Source organism: Marmota monax, unplaced genomic scaffold (genome assembly GCF_021218885.2).
Source record: "Marmota monax isolate L192 unplaced genomic scaffold, Marmota_monax_Labrador192_F-V1.1 WCK01_AAM20220418_F8-fsc00064, whole genome shotgun sequence".
Lineage (NCBI taxonomy): Eukaryota > Metazoa > Chordata > Mammalia > Rodentia > Sciuridae > Marmota > Marmota monax.
Window position 1 is genome coordinate 8,423,297 of NW_026694542.1, and position 21,881 is coordinate 8,445,177.

General features: G+C 42.9%; 1 protein-coding gene across 10 annotated transcripts in view; it reads left to right on the forward strand.

Moving 5' to 3' along the window:
* The window catches only part of Ttll6 (tubulin tyrosine ligase like 6), a 43,181-nt gene that overhangs the window by 10,287 nt on the left and 11,013 nt on the right, over positions 1-21,881 (forward strand). For 9 of the 10 annotated variants that reach the window (XR_009224572.1, XM_046420527.2, XM_058571549.1 and 6 more), the window contains 8 exons: positions 831-987; positions 1,789-1,932; positions 2,553-2,638; positions 6,849-7,074; positions 8,372-8,547; positions 10,654-10,842; positions 11,725-11,902; positions 12,849-13,127. Coding sequence is in view for 9 of the 10 variants with exons in the window: in XM_046420527.2 (XP_046276483.1) it covers positions 831-987; positions 1,789-1,932; positions 2,553-2,638; positions 6,849-7,074; positions 8,372-8,547; positions 10,654-10,842; positions 11,725-11,902; positions 12,849-13,127 (1,435 nt within the window). In the remaining variant the exon portion in view is untranslated. Of the gene's footprint in view, positions 1-830; positions 988-1,788; positions 1,933-2,552; positions 2,639-6,848; positions 7,075-8,371; positions 8,548-10,653; positions 10,843-11,724; positions 11,903-12,848; positions 13,128-13,551; positions 14,786-21,881 lie in introns of those variants that run through there. The other variant, XM_058571550.1, reaches the window with a different exon arrangement.

Here is a 21,881-nt window from a genome sequence, read left to right on the forward strand (position 1 = left end):
TTCCTCAGTCTGGAACAACTTCCAAGGTTTAGCAGCAACTTACGAGGAAATGTGCGCACTGTCCAGTTAACAGGAGCCTCCAGATTTCATGGCCACTGAGGAACATTGTGGCTAAGTGATTTTCCCAAGAATCACAAGGTTCTTTTGAGTTAAGATGAAAAACAAGAAATATAGCAAGACTGATATATATAATCCATTAATTTAGTTTCTTTCTTTTGAATATACTGTCTTAAAAGCACATTTAAAGGTTTTATTTGCCCTCCCATCCTCTGGCTGGGGGTGGCGACATCACAGATGAAACACTGAAGCCCAGAGAGGGTAAGAGACCTATTGATTCAATGTCACATCACTTGTCAGGGCTTGAGCCAGACTAAGAACTCCAAATCTCCTATCTGTAAATCCAGAATGCCAAACTGCCTGGGTCATGGCCACCTTCGTGGGGTGGATAGCACAGATCATCACTTTGCTGCATTATGTCATCTTAACTAACCACTGCATGAGATGGGTTTCATTATCCACATTTCCTAGATGATGAAATGTAGACTCCGAGAGGTCACGTCCTTGCGGGTACACAGCTGGTGGGTGGTGTTGCCTGGGCTTGAATCCAGACCTGAATTCCCTCCGAAGCCCACACACACACTCCACTTCATCAGTTCTATTATCTCTCTCGTTGCTGGCCTCTGGGCCTCTGTCTATCAATGCCAGGACTTTGTACTTCAGATACCTTTACTCTTCTGTTTTTTTGTTGGTTTGTTTTTTCATATGGAACTGGTCTTCCTTTTCATTATTCCCCAGCTAATGGTGTATCTTGTTCCTTCCCTGTCTGGTAGCTGGGGAGATTTGCAGACCTATAGCAGGTCAAGAAAAAATAAGACATACATTTGTAAGCCGGACTCAGGTTGCCAAGGGAGAGGTATATTCATCACCCGCACTGTGAAAGAAATCAAACCAGAGGAGGATATGATCTGTCAGCTCTATATTTCAAAGGTACTTCCTTATTGTGATTATTTATTTATTGCCCACAGCAGCCTCGGGATCTAGCTGCACTGGATACAATGTGAAATGAGTCAATGGGGGGTGGAAGTGTGGATGAAGCTGAGACTGTCTTCTATCTTGGCCTTTGTCAGACCGAATTTCCTGAGCAGAGGTGCTGCCATGTACACTTGTCTATTGGTCTGACCTCATCAGGCTAGCCCCTTTGCTCAAATAGATGAGAGCTGGGAGAACACCTTAGTTTGTGGATACCCTACCTTATTTGGGAGAAGGGAATCATCCTGGAGGGATTCATGGTAAACAGATTCCCTCCCTGAGTGCCACAGGTCACAGTATAATCTGCTGCAGGGAGGGAACCTTCTAGAAGTGTGAGAAGAGGGAGAAGCACTGCACCTCCCACCCAAGGCAAAATGACCAGGATTACTGGTTGCAGGAAATCTCTTACAGGACCACAAGTATAACGCAGCCCTGGATGAGAACCATATGTCCTTTCATCAAAGGACTTTTACTGTTACTTTATTTAGTTGCCAAGATATCTCTTGGTGGTAGTTGTTTGTGCCAATGAAGAAATCAGGAAATCAAGGCACAGTGTGGTTTGGTGACCTCTTCAAGGTCACAAGTCAAGCCACAAAACCCAAGTTCTCCTTATCCTGCTCCCCAGGCCTGGCCAAGCCTTCACTTGGCAACACTAGACAGTGTTGGACTGATTCCATCCATGAAAACAAGATGGGGGCTGGCAATTTTTGTATGAGCTTCTCCTCTGCTGCTTGTTTGACTTCTCTCTTCTCCTCCCAGCCCTTTATTATTGATGGGTTCAAGTTTGACCTACGGATTTATGTGCTGGTGACATCATGTGACCCTCTCAGGATTTTTGTGTACAAAGAAGGACTGGTCCGCTTTGCTACCACTTCTTACTCTTACCCCTGCACAGACAACCTGGTGAGCTGAGGGGACATGATGCCTCCCCCTCCTCCTTAGTATGATAAAAAGTCCTGCTTAAATACCCTTCCTTGAGACATCATGGATCTGGCTGTCATTTGCTGAGCACTACCTATATGCCAGGTTGCATATATTCTTTAGTCTGAGCCCTCCCAGGAACTCTCAGACATAGGAGTTATTATTCCATTTTACAGAGAGGGAGATTAAAACCCAGAGAGTAGAAGGGACTTGTCCAAGGTCACACAGCTAGCAAGAGGTGAGTCTGGGACTTGTGGCCAAGTCTGCCCGACTCCAACACCAGGTCCACAGTGCTCAGGAGTGAGCTATCCTGCAATCCCCCCACTCTAAGTCCCCTAGGACTCCTGAAGTTTCCCTCAGGCAAGGCAGCGCTCACTCTCAGGAGGAGCTAGAGTTTCTTATACTCCAGCTTATACAGGGTTAAGTTGCCCAGGCTCTAAGATTCCCCTTTTTACTGCCTTAATTTTGCCAGTTTAAGTACATCTTAAAACTTCCCTTTCTTTTCCATGCAGTTAATCCCCAGGGGCCATGGGAGGGCACAGAGAGAAAGCAAGAGGCCTTCATGTCAGCCTGACTCCACATCTTATGTTCTCTTTTCCCAGGATGATATTTGCATGCACCTGACTAATTATTCCATTAATAAGCACAGTTCCAACTTCATTCAAGATGCTTACTGTGGCAGCAAGAGGTAAAGGAGCAGTTTTTACTCTTCTTTCCAGGATTCTACTCAAACCCTGTCAGTCTCCGTCAGTGTTTCCATCTTGGGTCACGTGGTCTCAGAAGAGACTTTGCCTCTCAATCCAGAACTCATCTCAGCTCTCTGGACTGTTAATCATTAAAAGGAGGCCACATTGTAAACCCTAGGAGGCTGGGAGGAGGAGAGATAAACTTGAACCGTTTCCCCAGCAGAATACATACACACACTAAAACATAGCCTTGTTACAGTTGCCCTTCTGACATTTCCAAATCAACAGACATTTATTGATCACAAGTCTGCCATTTGAGAAGGATTTGCCAGGCTGTGGTTTCTTGGTCTTTGGTTCCCTGGGGTGTTGCTCCATTAGAGATTCTCAAGCTATGAGTCATAAGGATGCCCTGGTGCCACATGACGTGTGGCTAGCTGGCCCTTAAGATTCCCCAGAAGGGGGGACACGAAAGGAATTTATGAGTCTCATCATGAGCAGCTTTTCCATTTGTGTTTGAGTTTGAGCCCGAATAGCTCTCACTTGAGTTTTAAGAAAGAGGAAGGCCGAGGAACCTAGTTTGGCCAGGCAGAGGGCCAGGCAGTCTCATAGGGCCCCTGTGAGACTCAAATGACTCATTGGCAGTACAGTGTTCTGGTACTTCTGGTGGCCTCAGAGGTGCTGTGCCTGGCACCTGTGTGCAGTTTTCGTTCTTGAATTTTCACCACAATACAATGGCAAAGCCATTATCACCTGCTCTTTGTAGGTGGAGAGCCATGAGTTAGGTGCCATCTCCATTTTATAGATGAGGAAACTGAGTCTCTGCAGGGCTAAGTTGCCCAAGGTCATCCAGCTCTGAATGCTAGCATGGGACAAGAAGCTGGGCCTGTCATACTCTGAGGCTCACCGTCTTCCTACTGAACCAGGTCTCAAGGGACTGAGGAAAAGTCAATCCATTTGGTGTCAGAGCAGCAGAGAAATGTGTGGCATTTCAGCACACAGAAAATCTCTAGGCTACGCCTGCTGGAGGGGATGTGTCAGGCTGGGAGGAGGTAGTCTGCCCCTTTTCAGAGGACGTCAGCCCCTCTGTATTGCCTGTGTCCCCACCCAAACTTTGGGCGCCAGTGGTGCATGTGGAACGTCAACACTCAGGGAGGCCTGGCTTCTCATCCCTGCTCTGCTGCTTGCCAGCTGAGAAAGCTTGGACAAGGTACTTCATCTCTCTGAGCCTCCGTTTCTGGGTCTGTAAGATGAGGGCCATGAGAAAACCTGCCCTCTCCTGCCCACCTCGTGGGGCCTCTGTGAGACTCAGATGACTTGTTGGCAGTACAGTGCTCTGGTTACTGTTGTTTTTCTTTGGTCTCAAGGCCCTCATTTCCCTTTTATGAGAATTGATATCCCAATAACAGGCCTCAGGCCCTCAGGCCATGATGGAGGTGGTGTTGTTGGGCACAAAACTAAAGCAAGGGTGTGAAGATTTCCAGTATTATTCTCTTTTTTGCTTTCTTCCATTTATTTATTGGTGCTGGGATGGAACCCAGGACCTCATGCATACTCAGCAAGTGCTCTACCCACTAAGCTATACCCGCAACCCTCAAATATTCTTCTGCTGCCCTAGCTTCCCCCACTTCCTTTTCCTTCTCTTCACCTCTCTCTCGCACCCCTGTTCTCTGTGTGCCCTCTCTGTGGAGCAGTCTTCTGCCCCCATGGCCTGGGGGCTGTGCCCTCTCTTGGCTCAGCCCATCTCCTCAACAAGTGTGCCAGAGAGAGCTTGTTTCATAACAGAGCCACTCCCGTAATAATTGATGGATTGATCCATTCTCGAGGACAGAACCCTCATGACCCAATCACCTCTCAAGGCCTCGCTTCTCAAACTGCTATACGGGGGGCAAGTTTATGCACATGAACTTTTGGGGGACACAAACCACAGCATGTCCTGGTCTTTGGTGTGCTTTCCATTTGGCCAGGTAGAGGAGTTCTTTCATTCTCCCCTATTTTTTTGCTTTTTTTCTTCCTGTTCCTCCTTCCTATCTTCCATCCTTCTATCTTCCTTCCTTCCTTTTTTTCCATTTCTTTCTTTCCTTCTTTCATCCTGTCTTTCTCTCTTCCTCCCTCCCTCCCTTCCTGCCTCCCTTCTTCCTTCCCTTCCTTTCCTTTCCTCCTTCTCTGTCTGTCCCTCCCTCCTTTCTTTCTTTCTTTCTTTCTTTCAACCCAAGGGTCTCTACCACTGACCACATCCCAGCTCTTTTTATTTGTATTTTGAGACAGGCTTCAAATTTGCAATCCTCTTGCCTCAGCCTCCCACGTTGCTGGAATTACAGGCGTGCACCACCGCACCCAGTTCCTCCCCATCTTCTGGGAAAACCTATTCCTTATGCTGTTTCCCCTGCCCCAAAGTTGGCAGCTAAGGCCAACTGTTAAACCCTTTGGTTAGTCCCCCAAACTGGGGTGCAAACTCAACCAGAAAAGTGCTCCTCAGAGTGAAAGAGAAGACAGAACTTCAAACCTGGCAGCACTCTGGGGCAGACACCAGTTCTCTTCCTCTTCTGTGTGCTTGGCATATAGCTGTTGTTAAAGTGAGTTCACTAATTGCTGGCCCTCAAGAAATTGTACAATATTGTATATTGTGATAGAGCCTGAGTCATCAAAAGAAGGTTTTGTTATGTTCTGTAACGTCTGTTATAAGAAGTCAGGGAAGTACATGATCTGTTTCAGGAAAATTTACATCCCAGTTAGGCAAATTAAATACACTTTTTTTTTTCCACTTGAAAGGATTGACTTCAAATGATCTAGAAAATCCACTTACATGCACTCTGACAATGGCAGGTAGAGGAGGTGGTCTCTGTATTGAATGACCTTTCCTTTTCTGTCTTTATATAAATGCATCCTTAGTTGTTTTGTATGTGTGTTGATTTCCCAAATGGTGCCCAGGCCTCCCATGGCAGAGGTGGTGGTTCCTCTGTGTCTCCTCATTTCACCAAGCTTTGCATGCACAGCAGGCCCTTATCAGATGCTCATTGGCTGGTAGACCTGCTTCCTCCTTTTCTGACCACTTCACTTGGGCTCCAGCGAGCTTTTAGAACTGCCTGGGAGCCTTGTCTCTTGTCTTCGTTGTTCTCTTCTCAGGTTTCCATTCTCTTGCATCTTCTCCTGTATTTCCACTTCCACTTTGACTCTCTGGGGGACATTTGGTACATATGTGTGAGAGGTTGAGTGTCCACCCCCACCACTGCCTCTACGGTCTCTTAGATTCATCCTTTCTCTGAGCTGCCCAGCTTAGAGTTAATGGAGCATCTGTCCACTCAGATATTTCCTCATGGATGTCTCTGGTAGAGAGGCTCTTGATTTCCTCAGCAATTGGATCAACAGCCATACTGATCTGCCTCTGACTGAGGTTTCCTGGAATGTGGGGCTCTCTGTTCAAAAATAGGAACAGTTCAGTTTGCCTGCTATTGGTAACCTTGTCTGTGGAAATGTTGTGGGATTGTCTTTTTCCTGTGGGCAACCCTGAAACAAGATTTCTGTGTTTTCATTTTCCCCTCAGATGATTGAGGTAGAACCAAGGTACCAGTATTCTTAAAAGACTCCCCAAGTAGATAACACCAGAGGTAGAGAAACCATTGCTACGCAAGCACAACTATGATGTAGGGTGTTTTTTCTTTTTCTTTTTTTCTCATCCATTAACCATTTTTCCTCCCATACTGGGGATTGAACCCAGGGGCGATTAACCACTGATCCACATCGCTAGCCGTTTTAACTTTTTATTTTGAGATAGGGTCTCATTAGGTGGCTTAGAGCCTTGCTAAGTTGCTGAGGCTGGCCTCACACTGGCCTCAGCACCTCTGGAGGTGCTGGATTATAGGCATGTGCCACCTCACCTGGTTCCCATCCATTAATTTTTCCACCCAGATATCCCATCCTTTCCCCAGCTCACAGGTGTCTTCTAGGCCACAGTGAAAGTGCTCAGGTCATGTCTTACTTGACTATATACTTGTACCTACCCCAGGGCTCTGGACACCTGAGGGGTGTGGCCTATGACTCCTACAGGCTCCCTCCTAAGCTGACCCAGCCCTGTGGTCATGCTAGGTCCTGGGTGTTCATCCACACCAGCTCTAGAGCTTTATCTTCTCTAGAAGTTTCTGGTTTTCAGCATGCCATGGCCTTGAATGGCCAGAGGCCAGCTGCCCTGCCTGATGGCCTGTGGTTCCCTTCCAGGAAGCTCTCTACCTTCAACACGTACATGGAGAACCACGGCTTCAACGTGGGACAGATATGGAGGGCTATCGAGGATGTCATCATCAAGACAATCATCTCGGCTTACCCAGTCATCAAACATAACTACCACACCTGCTTCCCTGGCCACACACTTAACAGTGCCTGCTTTGAAATCCTGGGCTTCGACATCTTATTGGACCACAAACTCAAACCCTGGCTGCTGGAGGTAGGGAAGTTCAGGCGAGGGGTGAGAACTGTGCCCTGTTACTAGAGTCAGCCAGTTTCAGGGACCCTGCCTCCTGGCTCACCTGGATTGTTCTAATCAACTTCCCCTGCCACTTCCTCTCATGGTGCTTGCTGCCTGTGGGGCTTCCCTCTTAGCTGAGAAGTGGCCACCAGAGGGGGGTAGACAGCTGGGAATTAGAGAATTCCTTGTGTCTTCTTGAGGTCCAGCCAGACTCGCAAACAGACTTGCTGCTAATCTCAGACACAGAGTGATTCTAAAGATAATTCTACCTTTTGTAACAGAGTTCTCTTCCAGAAAGGCAGTGTTCTTCATCAAAGCTGGGTAGGTGATGCTAAGTATCAGATGGGAGCTGACTCCCTTGGCTTCTGGCAGATCTGCATGACTCAGATCTAAGCACCAGCAGAGCAAACTGGTGTCTGCTGCCCTAGGAATGGGTGGCAGAGACACTCAGTGAGTTTCCTGCCTCCATGGGGGTGGGTAGAAGGAGAAAGAGAATCTTTCCAAGTTGCTGTCTCTTTTCCTGGTTGGAGTGATGCTCAGGAACCTTCTCAAGTGTCCATTCAGCATGAATGATGAGGAGCAAAGTGTGTACATTAGGTGACATCCGAGGTGCTAGTGCCAGGTACTGATGCCAGAGTCATACTTTAGCGTGGAGAATTCAGAACTGCAGATTGGATTCCTGGGGATTTGCCTTCCTTCACCCTTGTTCTCAGGTGTGAGGGAAATAGAGAGACGGCCACTTAGAGCTCTTACCCCATGAACAGAATGAGCCAGCATGAGCAAGCCTTCAAAAACTGCTGGAAATTTACAAATGTCACCCAGTGCTTCTGAACAGGATGGACTTTGCTGTGGGCAGGAATAAGTTCTCCTTCTCCTCCCACCTGTTCTCCCCCTCAGCCTGATGAGGCTCCAGAAAGTGTTCCTCCTTTCTTTTTCCTACCTCCAAGCCAATCCTTCAGACCCCTCCTCTGTTCTGCTCTGTGTAACACACATGGTGCATGTAAGAGAACACACATCAGATGGGGGGAAACCAAAGAGGGGGCACACCTCACGCTTCCAGAGGAGAGAGGACCAAGATGAAACAGGCTAACCCAGAGGGAGTTCTGCTTTCTGCTTTCTTTACTGTGTCTCAGGGACAGACTGTTTGTCACCTCTGGGTGGTCTGGGCAGCCAGGGCCCTGAGGTGGATGTTGGCAGCATCTGGAGGTAGCATCTGCTTTACCCCTCACTTTTACCCTGGACGGCCCTGTCCCCAGCTGTCATCTTGCCCTCACAGGTCAACCACTCTCCAAGCTTCTCTACTGACTCCCGGTTGGATAAAGATGTGAAAGACAGTCTGCTGTATGACACCCTGGTACTGATCAATCTGGAAAGTTGTGACAAAAAGAAAGTCTTGGAGGAGGAGAGAAAGCGGGGGCAGTTCCTGCAGCAGTGTCCCTCCCGGGAGGTCAGGTACAGCAGCACCCTCTGGCCCCAGGGCCCTCATTCTCTCACTTCCCTGCTCCCAGGGAGACTAGCTGTCTTGGTCAAAGTTACAACTCAACATCCTGCTAGTTATGTGGCCTTTCATCACTTCTGTGAGCCTCAGTGATCTTTCTGTGAAATGGAGCTAGTGACACATAATTACTTTTTTCCAGTACTAGGAATTTAACCCAGGGGTACCATTGAGCCACATCCCCAGCCCTTTTTATTTTGAGACAGAGTCTCACTTTCTCAGGTTGGCCTCAAACTTGCAATCCTCCTGCCTCAGTTTCCTCACTAACTGGGATTACAGGTGGGCACCACCACACTCAGCCTGTTAGGAGAATTAAATAAGATCATTCATATAGAGTCTTAGTATATTGCCCAGCACCATAACTTTTTAGAGGCTATCAAAAATTTTGCCTGTGAGGTGGAGTGAGGATCAATGGTTGCAAGTAAAAAAGAAAAAAGATAGAAAAGAAAAATTTAAAAATAGAAGAATCTTGCCTGGAGTTGGGGGGTGGATTATTTCTAGCAAACTATGATCCTATTTAGAAAGTGATAGTTTTTTGTGGGGTTTTTTTTTGTTTTTTGTTTTTTTTTGGTACCAGGGTTTGAACCCAGGGGTGCTTAACCACTGAGTCACATCCCCAGCACTTTTTCACATTTTTTTTTTTTTTTTGAGACAGAATCTCACTAAGTTACTTAGAGCCTTGCTAAAATGCTGAGGCTGGCTTTGAACTTGTGATCTTCCTGCCTCAGCCTCCTGTGCTGTTGGAATTACAGGTGTGCACCACCATGCCTGGCTGGAATGTGAGTTTTTAGTTGCAGAATATAGTAATTCAAACAGTTGGATTATGGATAATTTTTGTTCTTAGAAATAGGAGATTAAGTTATACACATGTAACTATATATATAATGGATATGAATTGATTAATATGTGAAGATTTAAGAATTACCAATATAAAAAAATAAAATCAATATTTTATTTTTACTAAAATGAAAAATTCGTCAGTCCTTTCCCATGTTACTATGTTGGCAGGAGCCAATGTCTGAAGGGCGTCATTTGCATTGTCACTGGAGCCTTCATTCTGCATAGTGGTTCTAGTATCTTAAGACTCTGGGCCTGGTCAAGGAGGTGCCCTGGTTGCTTTTCAGATCCCACTAAGGACCCTCCCCCACCTCTGCCTATTTTCCTTTCCAGAAACAGAGCCAATCAAATCCTTTGGGACCGAGCTTCTGGAACAGGGGCAATGTGTTGTACTAGTGTCCAGATGGCACTGTGTTTCTCTGGCACTTTCATGTGTACTGTCTCCCCTGCAGGGAGGAAGGTAGAATGGAGTGTGGTGTGGTGCTGTTCTTGAAGCAGAGGAAACCAAGACTCCAGAAGGGGAACTGACTTTCATGAGATCACCTTACTGGTGACTGCTCTGGACCCAGAGCCCAGTGGGTGTGCCAGCTTGGGTGCCAGAATACCTTTCCACTGTACTGCTGTCTCAACTCTTTGAGGAGGAGACCACATCACCCCATCACACCCATCACACCCATCACACCGAGGGTCTCCTCTGCATCTGTCTCCCTTCATTACTTTGTCCTGGATCTCTCAGTGTCTCTTGGTTCCCCTTCTGTAGAGGGGGCTTATCATGCCTCCCTACCTGACCTCCATTTCCCCAAGGGGCTATGAGGAAGAATGAGATCATTACAGCTCATAAAGCTCATTAAGCTCATCCAAGAAGCCCTCAAATTTAGCAGAACACAAGCTGCCATTCTCCAGAGAAGAGTAATAAGGGTAATGAATGGGAAGGTGGCGACAGTCTGCCTGGTCAGACTAAGCCAAGGGGGAAATGGGTTTTACTCGTAAGGGGAGAGAATTTGGTGAGCTGTCAGAAAGGCTCTTCCAACCAGCTCTTAGTGAATTGTGACACTGGTTGTCCCAGGAGGGCTAGAATCTCCTTTCCAGGAAACATTTTTGCTTTTATTTAACAAATACTGTTTAACCACTATTATGTGAAAGGCCTCCCTCTGGCCCTAGATGACATCCAGCTTGGGCATGTCCCTTCCAAAAAAACTGTATCCCTGTGTTCTGAATCCCAACAGGATTGAGGAAGCCAAGGGTTTCCAAGCAGTGCAGTTACAGAAAACAGAGAAATATGAGAAGGAAAATTGTGGCGGGTTCCGGCTGATTTATCCCACTCTGAATTTGGAGAAGTATGACAAGTTTTTCCAGCACAATTGCTCCCTCTTCCAGAATACTGCTGCTTCCAGGGCTCGGGAGTTATATGCCCGGTAGGAAGGCTCCCAGGATGAGGTGGCGGTGTGTTCTGGGGATTGTGCTTGACCTGCTGGGTAGCTGTCCTGGGGTGGCAGGGAAAGTCCCTGAGCTTTAATTCCCAACCTTGAAGTTGCTTGGGGAACATTTGCTGTGGTCTCACAAGGGCCATAAATTGGAAGATTTCCTAGTGTGGGGTATTAAGTAGATAAGTAGATAGGTGACTGACCATAGAGAAACTGACCATAGAGACAGACGCCCTCACCCCATTCCAGGATGCACACCTCCTCAGATTCACGCAGGTATAAAATCTAAGGGCTGGAAGGGAATTGTCCCATTAAATCTAGTCCCCACCAACTATCTCATTTTACGGAAGGGGAAATTGGATCAGAGAGGATATTATATAACAAGATAATATCAGGAGAGGGATTAGAACTCCCAGTCACCTGACTCACAAGACCATATTATTTCCACTATATTGTGTCACCTTAAGAGCACTCTCCTGATCTATTGGCCAAAGAGCTCATCATATGAAATGGTCCCACTGGGAGCCCCTGGCTGTAGTCTCCCACCCAGATCCTCTTCCAGCACCTGCCATGGATGCAGATGGTCTACTGGGAAGTAGGGAGGAGATGGGGTTGCGATGGAATAGAACATAGCTCTTTTTACTGCACATTTCTATTTGAAATGATGCCATTCCCTGGATGATTAAAGGGATGACTTCTTTCTTACCACCTTGATTTCTGACCTTCAATCACTTGTGCAGACTGGACACACTGGGGGAGGGAAGTGGGGGCACTCTGCCTCTCCATTTTAACTTGTCTATCGCCCAAGGAGGATGCCCACCTTCACCACCTGTCCCTAACCTCCATGACAATCACTTGTTCCTCATTGGGCAGGCAACTGATCCAGGAGCTGAGACTGAAACAGGAGAAGCAATCCTTCCAAATGAAAGAGAAGAAGGTGGAGATGCAGGGAGAGTCAGAGATAGCCGGCGAGAAAGCAAGGGGCAAGAGCACCAAGAACCAGCAGAAAAAACAACAGAAACGCAAGACCACCGCCCACAGCCCCAAACAAGTAAACCCAGATGGGAGGGGAATGTGCATACCTGGCACCCTTCCCAGGCTGGGGCCAGTCTCTCTGGGGTTGCCACGGAGACCACTACTCCGAGCCCAGACATACTGACAGGCTACTTGGAGGGCTGGGCCACAGGAAGGGAACTGTGGCAGCCACACAGAGCTGAGTGTCCATCAGAGCATCACTTCATTCAGGCAGCAGAGGATTCTCACTCATCTGTCCTTTTTATCTTCTTAGAAATAAGAGCAGGCAGGCTGTGCTGGGAGACTGGGCATGATATCATATAGAGAGCAGTTTCCAGGACCCACATCCTCAACTCCAGCTGGGGTGGGAATGCCCTAATTCAGTGGGCCACTGGGAGAGCTTCTGGAAGGCAGAATCCTCAGAACATTAACAGGGATGACTGGTCATGGTGGGGTCCTTCCTGTTGTCTGCATGGGTTGGCCCAACCTCCAGGCTTGTTGGTAGCTGCCCTCTTGTCCTGTGATCTAAGTTTCTGGCTTCTGGTTTCTCTGCCTAGTGCTTTCTTCTAGCTCACTGGATAGATGACTTTTCAGTCCACCTTAGTTGACTGTCAGCCCATCTGCTTCATCTTAAAGACTTACTTGGAAGGACAGAATTAGAGCAGTTTTTTTTTTTTTTTTAAACTTTAAGGTTCCAGACCTGTTGAGAATCTGATAAAAGCTCTGGAATCTCTTGTGGTAAAATATACAATGCACTATTTTAAAACTGGTTTCAAGTGGCTCAAAGATACCCTAAAGTCATCCATGGGCCCTCTAAGGAGTCCCAGAACCCCAGGTCTAAGATCCTCATATTAGAGAGACTTTGATGCCAACCGCTTTTCCTTCTCCTTATCTCCTTTGCACCTACCCTTGGGTGCAGACAAATCTGGAAGTGGCCAGAGCTGAGTTCCCACTGGCTATGTGTTTGGTTTCCTCCTTCCCAGTACTTCCGGCCATTGGCATTAGTGTCCTGCACACCTGAGTTGCTCTTAAGTGTCAAAGACGTAAAGAAGAATGAAATAGGCAGTAGCCTTGACCAGGAGGCCGCAAAGAAGAAGACTGATTCTGCTCCCTGCAAGCCTATCTCTGCAAGACACTGCAGATCTGTACCTGACATGAGGCGGTTAAGACTCAATTCCTCTGGGTTACAGTGCTGTGAAACCAATTCCAGAATCAAGATGGCCAAGTCAGTCAATGAAGTGAACATATTTTCTAGTACCATGGTAAGTAGAGGGCCAAGTTCTAGGAGGAAACTCTTAAAGTTTTGCTTTCTGGTCCTTTCTTTCCCCTGACATGTTATGGCCCTTTGAGTAAGCCATTAGCTCTCTCTGGGCCTCAGTTTTCCCAACTTGTGAAGACCATATTGTGCCATGGCACACTTGCTGGGAGGATGGGCCTGGGATGGCTTTTAAGGAGGGTCACTCTGTGTACTCCTGTTCTTAGCAGGTTACCACCTGTACTAGTTTTCTTGGGTGCTGTGGCAAATTGCTACAAACCTGGTGGCTTAAAACTGCATGATTTCTTCTCATAGAAGAATAACCTCTCTCTCTTTTTTTTTTTTTTAAAGTAAGGAAATGACTCTGAGAGTCTTTTTTTTTTTTTTTTTGAGAGAGAGAGAGAGAGAGAATTTTAATATTTATTTTTCAGTTTTTGGCGGACACAACATCATTGTTTGTATGTGGTGCTGAGGATCGAACCCGGGCCGCACGCATGCCAAGCGAGCACGCTACCGCTTGAGCCACATCCCCAGCCCAGAATAACCTCTCTCTATTCCTGCAGAAACCAAGGTGTCTGAAGGATAGGTTCCATCTGAAGGCTCAAGAGAGAGGTTGCTTCTTTGTTAGATTCTGTTGGTATACTAAGTTGCCTCAAACTTCCAAGTCACTGGGATTATGGGCATTCACCATCATACATGTACCTTTTGAAAAAAATAAATACTCTTATACTCCCATTGTAGGCTTAAATTATTTTTACACATGAGGTGTGGCATGCACCTATAGTCCTAGCTACTTGCTGGAAATTGTTGGTTTGTGGTAGCATAACTCTCTGCTGTTGTCACATGTCTTTTTCCTATATATCTAAACATGGCCCTCTTTATTTTTTTTTCGTTTGTACTGGGAATTGAACCCAGGCATGCTTTACAACTGAACTACATCCCCAGCCCTTTCTAGTTTTTAGAAACAGGGTCTCGCCAAGTTGCTGAGGCTGGCCTCAAACTTGGAATTCTCCTGCCTCAGCCTCCTTAGTCTCTGGGATTACAGGGATGCGTCACCATACCTGGCTGTACTTGATTTTCTTTAAGGACACCAGTCACTGGATTTAGGGCTCCCCTAATCCAGTATGACCTCATTTTAACTTAACTATATCTGTAACGATTCTATTTTCAAATAAGATCACATTCTGAGGCTCTAGGTGAAATGAAGTTTGGTGGACACTTTTCAATTTAGTATACCACCTAAACAGTGTTTCTCAAATTCGATCAATGTATGGACACTTGTGTGTGTGTGTGTGGTGCTGATGAGCTACATCTCTGGTCCTTTTATTTTTTAGGACAGGGTCTCATTGAATTGCTCAAGCTGGCCTCAAACTTGCAATCCTCCTGCCTCAAACTTCCAAGTCACTGGGATTACGGATATTCACCACCATACCTGGCTACATGGACCTTTTGAAAAAAATAAATACTCTTATACCCCATTGTAATCTTAAATTATTTTTACACATGAGGCATGGCATGCACCTATAGTCCTAGCTACTCAGGAGGTTAAGGCAAGAGGATTGCTTGGGCCCAGGAGTTCAGGATCAGCTTGATCCATCCAAAAAAAGTTATTTCTATAAACACAGGCAAGCAAAAAACTATGAATAAAATTTTTATACAATCATCTTTCTGTATTCACATGTTTTGCTTCCATAGATTGAACCAACTGCAAATCAAAAGAAAAAAATTTAATTGCATCTGTACTCAACATGCATATTTTTTCTTGTCATTATTTCTTTTTTTAATATTTATTTTTTATTTGTTGTCGGACACGATACCTTTATTTTATTTATTTATTTTTATGTGGTGCTGAGGCTCGAACCCAGGGGCTGAGCCACAACCCTAGCCCCTTGTCATTATTTCTTAAACAGTACAGTGTAATAACTATTTATGTAGCATTTCCATTGTATTAGGTATTATAAGTAATCTCGAGATGATTTAAAGTATATGGGAGGATGCATGTAAGTTATATACAAATTCAACTTCTATTTATTTATTGCTATTCTGGGATTGAACCCAGGGGCACTCTACTACTGAGCTACATCCTGACTCTATTTATGTATTCATTTGCAGTACTGGGGATTAAACTCAAGGGCACTTTACCATTGGGCTACATCCCCAGCCTTTTTTTATTTTATTTTGAGACAAGTTCTCACTAAGTTTTCCAGGCTCGTCTCAAACTTGCAATCCTCCTTCCTCAGCCTTCTGAGTAGCTGGGGCTACAGGCATGTGCTACTGTGCCCAACTATTTCATTTTATGTAAGAGACTTAAGCATACGTGGATTTTGGTATCCATAGGGGGTCCTAGAACCAATTCTTCTAGGATTAGAAAGGATGAGTGCACTTACAGATCTTCTGCAATAACAGAAGGAAGCTGAAATAATAGCATCAATATAATTCAAATAAAAATATTAATTTAAGGGCTGGGGATATGGCTCAAGCGGTAACTTACGCACTCCCCTGGCATGCGCGGGGCGCTGGGTTCAATCCTCAGCACCACATAAAATAAAATAAAGATGTTGTGTCCACTGAAAACTGAAAAATAAATATTAAAAAAATTCTCTCTCTCCTCTCTCTCTCCTCTCTCTCTCTCTCTCGCTTTAAAAAATATTAATTTAATGTAGCAGTTGCTTTTCTAGTTTTGCAGAAACAAAGTTGCCACATGATGTGGTCCCTGCCACTCTAGTACAGGTCCCTTTGTATTTATTACACTGAGGCCCACTGAGGGCCATGTAATGGCTTGACTGTAACTATTAGAATATAGACAGATAGCAGTGTTGGGACTTTGTTTGGTCCAAGTGCTGTAGAAAGTAGTTCAATATTTTTCAAAATTTTAAACCATAACCCACAGTAAGAAATCTATTTTATTTTACAACCCATCACATATACACACACTGGGGGAAAAAAAAACTTTCCAAAACAATGTTTATCCATACTACATATGGTGTAACACATTAGATATTTTCTATTCTGTTGTATTCTATTCTTTTAAAACATACCAATTGTAGTTCACTAAATTAATTTCATGATCTACAAATTGGTTTATAACCCATAATTTGAAAAGCATGTTTAAGAGAATATGCTTTGGAGCATTACAACACTGAATTTGGCAATGATTTCTTGGGTACAACAACAAAAGCCCAAAGAAACAAAAGCAAAATTAGGCAAGACTACATCAAACTTAAACCTTCTGCACAGCAAAGGCAACAATCAACAGAAAGAAAAGGTAGCCTATTAAATGGGAGAAAATATTTGCAAACCACATATCTGATAAGGAGTTTGTCTTAGTCTGTTTGGGCTGCTGGAACAAAACGCATCAGACTGAGTAGCTTATAAACAAAGAAATTTATTTCTCAGAGTTCTGGAAACTGAGAAACCCAAAACTCAAGGTGCAGGCAGATTTGATGTCTTTCAATGCCCCCCCCCCTTTTTTAACAGAAGGCATGTTTCCATTGTGTCCTTCTGTGGTTGAAAGAGCTAGCTAATTCTCTTGGCCTTATTTATAAGGCTCATGAAGGCTCTGATATGAATTTGGGGATATGCATACGATAAAAGTCAGACGATAAAACTCAACAACAAAAAACAGCTGAATTGAAAAATGGGCATGAGCTAGGTGTGCAAGTCAGTGGTAGAGCGCTTGACGAGCACGTGTTAGGCCCTGGGTTCTATCCCCAGAACCCCCACCCCTAAAAAAAGCAAAGGGCTTGAATGAACATTTCTGTAAAGAAGATGGCCAATAAACATATGAAAACATATTCAACATCGCTAATCATCAGGGAAATGCATATCAAACCCACAAAATATCTCTTCATCACTTCATATATGTTTGTTAAGCTGGTCACTATAAAATAAAAAAGAGGAGTCTAGTTCTTTGGTGGTGTTTTAAAAAAATTATTCATTCTAATTTGTTATATGTGACAGCAGAATACATTTCAATTCGTAGTACACATATAGAGCACAATTTTTCACGTCTCTGGTTGTACACAAAGTAAAGTCATACCATTCATGTCTTCATACATGTACTTAGGATAATGATGTCCACCTCATTCCACCATCTTTCTCACCCCCATGCCCCCTCTCTTCCCCCCATGCTCTCTCTCTTTCCCTCACTCCCCTTTGCCCTATCCAAAGTTCCTCTGTTTCTTCCATGCTCCCTCCACCATCCCCATTATGGATCAGCATCTGCATATCAGAGAAAACATTTGGCATTTGTTTTTTTGGGATTGGCTTACTTCACTAAGCATATTCTCCAACTCCATCCATTTACCTGCAAATGCCATGATTTGATTCTCTTTTAATGCGGAGTAGTATTCCACTGAGTACATATACCACATTTTCTTTATCCATTCATCTACCAAAGGGCATCTAGGTTGGCTCCACAATTTAGCTATTGTGAATTTTGCTGCTATAAACATTGCTGTATAGACCGAGGAGTGAGATAGCTGGGTCAAATGGTGGTTCCAAGTTTTCCAAGGAATCTCCATTTTTAGATTGGCCGCACCAATTTGTAGTCCCACCAGTAATGTGTGTCTTTCCCCCACATCCTCGCCAACACTTATTGTCATTTGTATTCTTGATAGCTGCCATTCTGACTTGGAATGAGATGAAATTTTAGAGTAGTTTTTTTTAATATTTATTTTTTGTAATTGTAGTTGGACACAATACCTTTATTTTATTTATTTATCCATTTATTTATTTATTTATTTATGTTTATGTGGTGCTCCCAGGGCCTTGCATGTGCGAGGCGAGCGCTCTACTGCTGAGCCAGTTCCTTAGAGTAGTTTTGATTTGTATTTCTCTAATTGCTAGAGATGTTGAGCATTTTTTCATATGCTTGTTGATTGATTGTATATCATCTTCTGAGAAGTGTCTGTTCAGTTCCTTGGCCCATTTATTTATTGGATTATTTGTGTTTTTGGTGTTAAGATTTTTGAGTTCTTTATATATCCTAGAGATTAGTGCTCTGTGCGTGTGGTAAAAATTTGCTCCCATTCTGTAGGCTCTCTATTCACCTCACTGGTTGTTTATCTTATTTTATTTTTTATTTTTTGGTGGTGCTGGTGATTGAACCCAGGGTCTTGTGCATGCAAAGCAAACACTCTATCAACTGAGCTATATCTCCAGCCCAGGTTGTTTATTTTGTTGAGAAGAAGCTTTTTAGTTTGAGTCCAACCATTTATTGATTCTTGATTTTATTTCTTGTGGTACAGGAGTCTTATTAAGGAAGTCAGGGCCTAATCTGACATGATGAAGATTTGAGCCTACTTTTTCTTCTATTAGACACAGGGTCTTTGGTTTAATTCCTAGGTCCTTGATTCACTTTGTGTTGAGTTTTGTGTATGTTGAGAGATAGGGGCTTAATTTCATTTTGCTGCATATGGATTTCCAGTTTTCCCAACACAATTTGTTGCAGAGGCTATCTTTTCTCCAATACTCCAATATATATTTTTGGCATCTTTGTCTGATATGAGATAACTGTATTTATGTGGGTTTGTCTTTGTGTCCTCTATTCTGTACCATTGGTTTACAAGTCTGTTTTGGTGCCAATACCATGTTGGTTTTGTTACTATTGCTCTGTAGTATAGTTTAAGGTCTTGTATAATGATGCCACCTGCTTCACTCTTCTTGCTAAGGATTGCTTAAGCTATTCTGGGTCTCTTATTTTTCCAGATGAATTTCATGACTGCTTTTTCTATTTCTATGAGGAATGTCATTGGGATTTTGATTGGAATTTCATTAAATCTGTATAGTGCTTTTGGTAGTATGGTCATTTTGACAATATTAATTCTGCCTATCCAAGAACAAGGGAGATCTTTCCATCTTCTAAGGTCTTTAATTTCTTTCTTTAGTGTGTTGTAGTTTTCACTGTAGAGATCTTGAGAAAGTATTTTATTTTTTTGAGGCTATTGTAATTGGGGTAGTTTTCCTAGTTTCTCTTTCAGAGGATTTGTCACTGAAGTACAGAAATACCTTTGATTTATGGGTGTTGATTTTATATCCTGCTACTTTGCTGAATTCATTTATTAGTTTTAGAAGTTTTTCTGGTGGAATTTTTTTTGGATTTTCTAGGTATAGAATCATATTGTTGTTGGCAAATAGTGATACTTTGAGTTCTTCTTTTCCTATTCTTATCCCTTTAATTTCTTTTGTCTAATTGCTGTTGTTAGAGTTTCAAGAACTATATTAAATAAAAGTGATGAAAGAGGGCATCCCTGTCTTGTTCTAGTTTTTAGACGGAATGCTTTCAATTTTTTTCCATTTAGAATGATGTTGGCCTGGGGCTTAACACAGATAGCTTTTACAATGTTGAGATATGTTCCTGTTATCCCTAGTTTTTCTAGTATTTTGAACATGAAGCGGTGCTGTATTTTGTCAAATGCTTTTTCTGCATCTATTGAGATGATCATATGATTTTTAAGTCTATGATATGATGAATTACATTTATTGATTTTCATATGTTGAACCAACCTTGCATCCCTGGGATGAACCCCACTTGGTCATGGTGCACTATCTTTTTGATATGTTTTTGTATTCAGTTTGCCAGAATTTTATTGAGATTTTTTGCATCTATGTTCATTAGAGATATTGGTCCGAAGTTTTCTTTCTTTGATGTGTATTTTTCTGGTTTTGGAATCAGGGTGATATGGGCCTCATAGAATGAGTTTGGAAATTTTCTATTTGTCTATTTCATGAAATAATTTGAGGAATATTGGTATTAGTTCTTCTTTGAAGGTCTTGTAGAACTCAGCTGTGTATACATCTGATCCTGGGCTTTTCTTGGTTGGTAGGCTACTGATGGCATCTTTCTATTGCTTGAAATTGATCTGTTTAACTTATGTATATCATCCTGATTCAGTTTGGGCAAATCATATGACTCTAGAAATTTGTCGATGCCTTCAATATTTTCTATTTTATTGAAATACAAATTTTCATAATAATTTCTAATTATCTTATGCATTTCTGTAGTGTCCATCATGATATTTCTTTTTTCATTATGATGTTAGTAATTTGAGTTTTCTCTCTCCCTCTCTTTGTTAGCATGGCTAATGGATTTATCAATTTTATGTATTTTTTTCAAAGAACCAACCTTTTGTTTTGTCAACTTTTTTCAATTGTTTCTTTTGTTTCAATTTCATTGATTTCAGCTCTGATTTTAATTATTTCCTGTTTTCTACTGCTTTTGGTATTGATTTGATCTTCTTTTTCTAGGGCTTTGAGATATAATGTTTGGTCATTTATTTGTTCACTTTTTCTTCTTTGAAGGAATGAATTCCATGCAATAAACTTTTGTCTTAGTACTGCCTTCATAGTGTCTCAGAGATTTTGATATGTTGTATCAGTGTTCACATTTACCTCTAAGAATTTTTAAATCTCCTTTTTGATGTCTTTTGTAACTCATTGTTCATTTAATAGCATATTATTTAGTCTCTAGTTGTTAGAATAGCTTCTATTTTTTATTTTATCATTGATTTCTAATTTCATTCCATTATGATCTGATAGAATGCAGGGCAGTATCTCTACTTTTTTGTATTTGCTAAAAGTTATTTTGTGGTACAATATATGGTCTGTTTTAGAGAAGGATCCATGTGCTGCTGAGAAGAAAGTGTATTCACTCATTGATGGATGAAATATTCTATATATGTCTGTTAAGTCTAAGTTATTGATTGTATTATTGAGTTTTATAGTTTCTTTGCTTAGCTTTTGCTTAGAAGATCTATCCAGTGGTGAAAGAGGTGTGTTAAAGTCACCCAGGATTATTGTGTTGTGGTCTATTTGATTCTTGAATTTGAGAAGAGTTTGTTTGATGAACGTAATGCTCCATTGTTTGGGGCATATATATTTATAAATGTTATGTCTTGTTGATGTATGGTTTACTTAAGCAGTACAAAATGTTCTTCTTTATCCCTTTTGATTAACTTTGGCTTAAATTCTACTTTATTTGATATGAGAATGGAAACCCCTGCTTGTTTCCACAGTCCATGTGAGTAGTATGTTTTTTCCCAACCTTTTACCTTCAGTCTGTGGATGTCTTTTCCTATGAGAAAGGCAGCATATTGTTGGGTTTTTTGTTTTGTTTTGTTTTTTTTGCTTTTGTTTTGGCACCAGGGACTGAACTCAGAGGCACTGGACCCCTGAGCCCCAGCCCCAGCCATTTTTTACATATTTTATTTATTTATTTATTTTTTTTTATTTTTTTTTTTTTTAAATATTTATTTATTTATTTTAATTCTCGGCGGACACAACATCTTTGTTTGTATGTGGTGCTGAGGATCGAACCCGGGCCGCACGCATGCCAGGCGAGCGCGCTACCGCTTGAGCCACACCCCCAGCCCCACACATATTTTATTTAAATACAGGGTCTCACGGAGCTACTTAGAACCTTGCTTTTACTTAGCACCTCACTTTTGTGGAGGCTAGCTTTGAACTCGTGATCCTTCTGTCTCAGCCTCCCAAGCCACTGGGATTACAGGTGTGAGCCACTATGCCTGGCAGGTCTTTGTCTTAATCCAATCTACCAGTCTGTCTTTTGATTGGCGCATTTAGGCCATTAACATTCAGGGTTATTATTGAGACATGATTTGTTTTCCCGGTCATTTTTGTTTATTTTTGGTATTTAACTTATTTGATTTCTCCTTTGATTGTTTTTCCCTTTGGTGTAATACCTCCCTTTGCTGATTTTCATTTCCTCCTCATGGAATATTTTGCTGAGGATGTTCTGTAG